Source organism: Cylas formicarius, unplaced genomic scaffold, assembly GCF_029955315.1.
Source record: "Cylas formicarius isolate icCylForm1 unplaced genomic scaffold, icCylForm1.1 PGA_scaffold_7__23_contigs__length_41026272, whole genome shotgun sequence".
In the NCBI taxonomy this organism is placed as follows: Eukaryota; Metazoa; Arthropoda; class Insecta; order Coleoptera; family Brentidae; genus Cylas; species Cylas formicarius.
The window spans coordinates 13,050,953-13,060,129 of NW_026844352.1; the positions used below are offsets into that span (position 1 = coordinate 13,050,953).

Genomic DNA, 9,177 nt, shown 5'->3' on the forward strand with positions numbered 1-9,177 from the left:
TAGGGATTTCTTAAGAAAGTGATTTTTATTTTAACTTAAAGTATTCCAAAGATGTGGAACTACACAGAGTGTTCCATTTAAAATAACAACAATCCTCAGGAGAAACTTTTTTTTCACACGGTGTAGATTTGAACTACACATAACAGTGTACACATTAACTAACTTAAAATGTATGAGACGAGTAATGGAACGACCAACACTTTGGCATAAAAAACAAACATATTCATTGGATTACAGGTATAGCAACTCTGGATATCAGTGTGTTTTTTTAGGTGAATCTTTATTTTTATGTGTGATTTTAAATAGATATATGCATCGCATTGTTAATTTTTTATGCTGTTGAAATATCTCTTCACAGGAATGTCTCAGAGGCAGTTTAAGCAGCCGCTTTTGCTGTATAAACACATATTTTCAGAATAATTAGCTTGTCCCCAGTTGAGTTAATATTGCCTGGATCGTTTTGTTTAGTTTACGGCAGACACTGTCTATTTCCTGGTCCCACCTCAAGTAGTCAATATAACCAAGAAACTTCGTGGTCTGGGTTAGTCTAATGGCAATACAGTAGAACTGAAAGGTTTGGAGCCTGGAAAAGGTTTGCTATACTGGTCAGTAAACTGGACCACAACTGTCTTCTCCAAGTTTACGATCAAGTGGTTTTGCTTACAAAATTCATTAAACTGTGTAATGACAACTGAGACACCATTCATGAGTCCTACCAGGCATCGGAATAGTTTAATTGGACCGATCTGTCTGGTCCTAGCCACTAATTCCTTGACTAATTCTACTAATTCCTCTACTGTTGTCACTAATTCCCAAGATTCTTACACCAATATTCCTCCGCGGTTTACCCCTCGGAAACGATGTTGTGAAAGACTGTCAGGTGCCTGTCTAAGCCAATGCGTGGAGCTATGTTTTCTCAACATTTTGTTTCTTTGTTCGTGTTTTTATCTCAGTTATTAAATGAAATATGAAATTTTGTTACCATCGTAGGCTAGGATCGGATATATTGTGTGATTGACATACCTGCCTTCGGCTGCGACGCCATTAACTCTTCCATCAAGTCTGTGAGTATGTGAATTGCCGTTTCCTTATCTTGCAAGCACAACAGGCACTCGTAATTACTGGCGAGAACGATCTTGTGCGTATGGCTGTGCTGCTGTGTCCAGTATACACCCTTAAGAGAATTTTCAGATTTGGTTAAGTGCTAATCGATTGTCGGCAGTGGCGGAAATTGCAGTCAGTGTGCGCGAGTTTCCTCGGCTGTAGACTTTGATTTGCATTTTTTGCCGATTGAAGTGATATTGCCAACATGAAGATCCACACTTCTGACGTGTCTGCTCTTTTGGTTGGCCAGTACACTGTGGCTTTATTACAACACCCTAACAAAGATAGGGTTTCCAAGTAGTTTCTTCAGGTTTTGGAAAAGTATTGGGGCATTTTTAACCGAAGCGATATTTCCGCTTTCCCGATAGTCTTCTCTAAGTGAGAAGAGAGTTTTTATCTGGAGTGAACTCTTAGATATTTCGCTTGGGTCGAGAAGTTTATAATTTCAGCCAATAAGGAAGGCGATACGAATGTCAACCGTGACAATTAAAGTTTACTTAAACCTTAAACAAATAAAAAGTTAAAATCGGGTGTTGCCTCCCCTATAACCGATTGGCACCATATTAGTCCATGTATCCCTGATTATATTTTCTACATAATCCAAGAGTCAGGTGGAGGTTGATCATCTCTAAACTACCAACTCATTTGATCCCATAAGTGTTCTATTGGGTTAAGATCTGGATTGGATTAATTTAATCAGGCAAATAGTATATTATATATAAACGATATAAAAATTAGATTTCTGAAAAGACGGTTAATTGGTTAAACCTAGAAACTAAAAAAGAATACATTTTCTGTTATTCTTTTAACACTGTTAGTTATAAGATTTTGTCCACCTGGATATTTTTCTGCAAATGTCAAAACATGTTTGATAAAATTTATTCCATTATTAGAAATTGAAATAACTTAATGACTTAATTACCAGGCATGCTTTACAAGATTTATAAAAGATTATCAAAGGACAGCAGAAATTATATGTTATTTGTGTAGCGCTCGATTGTTTTTTGTGAAACATTTTCCAATAGTCAAATAATGTCTAGAAAGTTCCAAGGGGTTAAAATGTAACTTCATATATTAAAAAAAGCAAGTTGTTACTTGTCCACGAAAATATATATTTTAAAAGTATGAGTGATTAATTTGGCTCATTATAACTGGGCCGCCCTATAAACATATTGGTAGTCAATGTGCACGTTCTCAACAATAATGTCCCCGTCGAGAATTGCCAGCTATATTGAAAAAAGCGGCAACATAGTCAACATCAACATTTAACTAAAAATACATCATCGTACATTTATCAAAAACAACATTGAATTGCGTTCATTCGGTTTCGGTTCATTCGAACTTCTCGACAATTTACGTTATCTTTTAATTATTTATCTCTACCATCTTTATCGTTCGTGCTTCGGATGTGACCGACGTTGCCAGACATTAAAGCGGAATGAAATTTTCCACTTGGTATAAACCAGTTTGTTATTTTGCTTCATATTCTTTTAAATTAATGTCGCTTTGTTTGCTGGGTCTGGACGTGTGCCTGCAGATGTCCTATTTCCGATGTATTATTAGTAAAAATACGAAGATGGTGTTTGCACACTTCTTATGGACACAGACACAGACTACGGGGGGAAATTGAACAGTTGCGATTTTAATAAATTGCTATATTTTCCTTAATATGAAAGAGATATTTTGAATTTGTAATTCCTGTTTTTTCGTAATTTTGTTTTCGAAGTGTTTTAACTCTCAAAAACATTATGTTTTAGATTTTTAGTAATCAGGTCCTGTTATGTTTTTTAAAATTGTTTTATGTTTTATGAGGTCCTTATAATAAGATTATTGTTTGGGTGTTTTAAAGTGTGATTTATAATTATAAAATTTTTAAATAAGTTAACCTTATGCTTTATAGGTAACAATGAAACTACTTAAACTAGAAAATGTCATGAATGAATGAAACTTCGCCAGTCATTTAACATACGCAATTTTTGAAGAGGGAGTAGGTTCTGATAATAAATTGTATATAATAATAACAAAAACTTATTTGAAAAAATCAGCTATTCGATATAAAGCAGCTTTGAAATCCTAAAGTTTGAAATAAAAAATGCACATACTCAAACCCACAAAGAAAATGCACGTCGGACTTCCTCTTCAAAAACACGTGGCCAAACGTCATTCAAATACTTTTCACCTAGATTGTATATAAGTTTTGATCTACCTAATTGAGTTAAAATATCTAAAACTAAAATAATACAAGAATTATTCCTCTAAGAACATGTTATTTTAAAAACTTTTCTTCTTCTTGCGAATGTGTAATTTTGTGAGCATAGATATTTTTTTATGCTTTCTTGAATTTGTATCTTATATTGTTTGCTATGAAATGTCTGTCTTGAGAAACCGTTATTATTTTTAATGTTATTATGGAAAGCAACTAAAATGGATATGAATGAAAAAACAAAAAGATTCGATCAAATTCTTAAAATTGGCAACTTTTCAATTGTCCCCCGTAGCTGCATAACATCTCTTTATGTCATTTTCAAGTCTCAAAAATTGGCAGCAATGCGCGACCGGCATCTAGACATTTCTAATAATTCCAAAAAAATATTTTTAACAAATTAATTGTATCTTTATATATATGAATAAATAAATTTTGGAAATCAAGTATTTAAACATACATTTTATATAAATTGATTACAGTATTCAAAACTAGAACACAGTAAAGTAATACATCTCATTAAATGAAAGGTCAAATCAATGGCTACTTGCAACTTGTGTGATACATATTTTTCGTTCGTAAAATATGCATTTTTTCATTGTCCTACTAGCATGTCAAAAATTTCTACATAGTTTAGCTATTAACGAGTCCATTTCCTGCAAATTTTAAATCAAAATGATCGTAGTGAAAGACAAATAATCTCCATATAGGTATATTAAACTAAAACGACGCCCGTTAAAAAGGTGCACATTTAGTTACTCGGTTGCTGGCCGTGTATGGCCATCTCATTTTTCCAAACTCTCGTTATTCTTGTCTCTCTCTATTCTGTGCGATCGAATGTTATTCTACCGCCACTGGCGGCAGCACCATACGAACAACGACTCGAGAACGTACAATTAATTTATTCTCAGATATTTCGTGACACATAGGCGCACTTCAAAGCAAATGTTCCAATTTATAACTTATCAATTGCAATTGTTTCTATTGTACGTAAATAGTTTTGGTTGTCATTTTGAGTTTTGGAAAATGCACAAACACCTTTGTCGAAAAAGTGCCTGTTATTATTATTCGGGTCACAGTTTTACATCCGTCTCTCATCCTGTTTGACGTTCTGGAGAATTACAATTGCAATGCTGTGCCGGGAATTGAGTACAAATAAAACAAGGAAATTAGCGTGATATATTCCTATGGGAGGAAGCGGGATAAAACTCTATTGTCATGTTATTTTGTGACGAGCTATTATAAAACGTTTAAGTAACGCAATGTGCATTGGCTTGGAGGCAGTGGAAGTAAATATAAATAAAATTGGTTTTTACGTACAAGTAATCTAAAAATAGGAGTTGGAAGAAAATATAAAATAGGGTTTTATTTCATTCTCTCTTGTTTAATTAGAAATTCGGATTAGTTAGGAACATAAGTGACAGTTGTAGATTTAGATAACTATATGTAACTTATAAATATTTATTTTGAATATAATAGATTGGGCCGTAATATTTAATAGTTAGAAGGTGTTCTCCAAGGGTCGCTTCTCGGGCCACCGTTGTACTTCTTTTACGTACTTAACTTAAAAAATTCCAAATTTAAATCGCGGTATTAGCTATATACTGAAAGATCAACCAACGAATATCGCTAAAACAAAATATATGATTTTTAAACCGAAAAATACGTATGTAAATTTTATAAATATCGTGAACTCAGAAGATGATAAATCACATTGGACCGAACATACAAAAAAAATTACCACTGATTTCGGTTAAGATCCAGGACTTATCTAAAGAGTAAATAAATTATTGATCAACAATTATTTTCTTCAATTTCATTTTAGACATTTAGTACCTATATAAGGGATGCATATTAAAAAATTATAATAAAACGATAAGCTATTTGTACAATGTGTATCGAATGTCTTGAATGAATATCAAATGATAATAAAACAAGAGTTTAATTAAGTATTTACTATTATTATACTTGCCTTTCTATATTGATCAGTGATCAACTCTGAAGAAAAATTAATACTCGAGGCTAGACTTGAAATATTTAATTATTCATTTAAACAAATAAAATTTTGTTAAAAACGGTTTAGAAACTAAATTTGTTTTGAAATTCATGAAATAATTCCAATTAGTTTTTTTTTTACAAAATTTATTTACTCTATATTCAGCTGCGTCTTCCGAGTATGACAGAAATTTTCAAGCTAAGGTACAAAAGGTTAATGTGTCGAAACTACTCTTAGGCTATTAATAGTGAAATTATAATAATATTAGACAATTTATATGCTCTGGCTGTGCTTTATCAAATCAAATAAAATAGGTCATTTCAAGTAGGCACAATTTCAAAAAAAAAAGATGAAAACAATGTTGGGTTTCATCGCGGTTATAAAGAGCTCAAGCTCAATGTGTGGCACTGCTATATAGAGTGATTCACATCGAGTGTCCTAATTAAAAGTTCTGGAGAACTAACAAAGACAACTTTCCAAATTTGGTATGTGGCCATAATAGCTGGTAATTTATATTCTAGAAATATTTTCGCATACTCAGCGTTGCCAGATCTACCCGAAACCAATGGCAACTTTGGAATTTCAAATGAAACACGCTATATTCTATTGCAAAATTGGTTACAACATGTTTTTTAATCGCAACGTAATATAAGGTTCCACATTTACAGTCGTCAGTGCTCGTTTTTCTTTGGTATGTATGTAAAAGTCAAAATGTTATATTACCTACAGAATGTCTAAAAAATGTTCATGTGTATATCCCTATATCCATTTATAGTAAAATATTGGAAAAAATGAAATTTTCATTATTGGGTAGTTAAATTTCGATAAAAATTGTTAACACGTAGATTTATCTAAACTGAATCCCTTGCGAATGTAGATTACGTGAGAGATATTACTAAGAGAATAATGATTGTTCACAAAAGTTTTACAAACAATGTACGTGTACCAAATTTGGAAAAGTAGAGAATAAATTCCAAAGTTTCCCTTATTTTCTGATTGATTTGGCAACGTTGCGTTTGATAAAAAATAAGGAATAACATATATTTCGTTATCACTGCTAAAATAAATGTTTAAAGTTAATATCATAATATATATGTTAATAAACATAATATCTACAACGAAAACTAATAATAATTGAATGAATGAATAAATAAATAAATAAATAGTAGTTGATAATAATAATAAAAAGTTGACTCTTATTTATGGTCCGATATTCTCCAGGGGGTTGTTTATCTGCATGAAATGTTAAGTCAGCCGTAAGTACCCTTTGTTGATGAATCTATTCTAAGAATCATTGGGTAGGATACATGTCATAAATTTTTCTTTGAATGAATTTCTTATCAGCTTCTTATTAGTTTTATTTTTGCCGATATCAGGTCGTTGTTTTCTTCCACGTTTAAACCATACCGGAGTAACGAATTTTTACAAATATTTGGCACCAAAGTGTCCTTTTATAGTAAATTTAATTTTTTTTTTATTAAAATATATGTCAAGCAATTATGTTACCCATGATATGATAACAAAAATTGTGATATTTTTTGATGAAAATATCAAAATGAGATATTTTATATCAAAACTTGAAGTGCCCCTAACGTGTAATTTTTAATTTTTATTATTATTAAAATTAAAATAGAATAAAAATAATAAAAATAAAAAATGTCGGGGATTTTTAAGAATATTTGAACCACTTCTACCACTGACTGTAATTTTTGTCAATTTTCTAAAATTATTATTACGTACTTTTTGTTTTGGTATATATTTATTAGTACTAAAGAAAATTTATTTGTTGCTTGTACATATGTATGTTTAATGTAAACAACAATTCTCCCTAATCCTACAGATGGGCGTCGAAAACTGGTTGATTAAGAATGATATAGATCTAAAATGGGTAAAAATATATTATTTATAATATGTGCAATTAATGCGATTTTGATGACCCTACCTAACACAACCTGTGCAATGTTCAATATATGCAGTTTACTGCTTTTTTTGTTATCGTTTTTTATCAAGCTTTGCACAATTTATTCAGTTATTTATTTTTTTCGAACTTCTATTTGTCCACGCTTTTCAGATAACATAAGAACCTATTTATTTAATGAAATTAAAAATATTAAAACATTAAATTAAAATTACTTTCATTTTCTTTCTTATCCACTAGGTGTAAATTATATTAAATGATTTTCCGTTTTGACACCACATAATTGCACAATTTAAAATGTAAAATTTTCATATTGTTAAACACTTCATGGAGTAAAAAATATAGTCACGTTTTATCCGATTTACTACATCCCTAATTAACTTACGTAATTACGCTGCAGCCGTTCGAAGTAGTTTTACATATAAATAAAACTTACGGGGTTCGTAAATCCTTTGTTGATATAACGAAGATTAGCAATCAATCCCATCGGATTCACGTAAATTTCGCGCGCCGGCAACGTTGGTTCAAGGCACAGCAACAATGACCGACTAGACAGAGAAAACTTACTCGGGACCTGATCGGTGGCGCCGTCAAAATGCGGCCTCGCGAACAACAACAGTAACGGGTACGTCCACTATCGGAAAGGAGAAGACGGTTGTCAAGTGAAATCTGTATGTTCCTATGTGCGCCGTGTCGATTTTCTTGAACGCACGGTATTTTGATAAATATGTCATTCTGATTTTGTTTATAGTGTAGGTTCGCAAATAGTCGTGTGTAATTCGCGAATATCTAGTTGCCTGTGTCCGTTTAATGACAACAAGTGGTCGACGATTCTTTTTCGTTAATCGAAGGACTTATAATTGATATGGTTCAAAACGGATTATGCATTTTTTCAACACTATAAATGAAGAAACCACCTGGGTAAGAACCAAATTCAGTGCTAAATCGGTACGATTTCTCGGTTTTCTTGTATTTTTAGAATGTTACTGTCATTCGGTGCCCTTAATTTTCATTTCCGTGTTCGTAAACAAGTTTTATCAGTGTTTTTTTGTAATCTTGTCAACCAGCTGTAGTTGTTTCGTGTTATTTTCGTTCTTTCTTTTTATTTTCACTGCCATTAATCGTTTATCTTTAGCTACTCAAGCGGGAGAGTGTATTTTTAAACGAGGCCAAGGATCATGCAGGGGTTTTACTAATCCTTCCTAGGCGAACCTCTGAAATACCAGTTTTAAGCTTTACCGTAGAAATTTTGGAAATTCCAACGGAACAATAGTAATGGGAATACTAGTAAATATGTGACATGACATTTCCATACACTGTAATATCCTTTAAACATCGCGGAGTGCTTAATATTCATTAGCTGCGGTGTTGCCAGGCGTACGCGTTCCGTCACTTTCTCGTAAAATAACAAAACGGGCGCTTATCTGTCAGATAAAATCAATTTCCGCCCCTAAGCGAAAGACTCGCAAAAAATTAGTTATAACTTTGTATTATATTGAACTTTCGAATTAACTGTCCTTCGATGCTTTCAATACATTTGCAACAGAACAAGTGAGTGAGTTCTATGCGCTTGGCCCTTACTAAACACCCCAAAAAAATACATAAGTGCCTGGTGTTACATTCCTACTTAAATACTTTTAGAAAGCTTGGTTTAATTGTAGCGCCGAGTCAAGGTGGCACGATTAAAAAATGCGTGCCTCTCGAAGCAAATAACACTTGATAGTTCCTTCAGAATATAATTATTGCATTGCGATGACCCTAGTAATCGAATCCATCATTTTGATATTTATTTATTTACATGCTTTCTTTAAAAAATTCAAGCGACTTTGAATAAAATTTAATATATAAACTTTAATTTTAAAAGTGTCTGCCAAGTTAGCGTTTTTTCAAACAATTGCGTACTATTATTAAAAGGCATTTTGAAATTGACCATTTATTTTTCATTATTTGTTATAA

General features: G+C 32.1%; 1 protein-coding gene across 2 annotated transcripts in view; it reads left to right on the forward strand.

The window, feature by feature from the left end:
- LOC132705205 (AF4/FMR2 family member lilli) overlaps nucleotides 1-9,177 on the forward strand; it is a 166,841-nt gene that overhangs the window by 11,626 nt on the left and 146,038 nt on the right. Inside the window, exon 1 of one of the 2 annotated variants that reach the window (XM_060675662.1) lies at nucleotides 7,864-8,142. The exons of the other annotated variant lie outside the window; for it this stretch is intronic. Within the exon in view, the coding sequence (XP_060531645.1) occupies nucleotides 8,126-8,142 (17 nt within the window). The 5' untranslated portion in view covers nucleotides 7,864-8,125. Of the gene's footprint in view, nucleotides 1-7,863; nucleotides 8,143-9,177 lie in introns of those variants that run through there. 2 annotated transcript variants of the gene reach the window in all.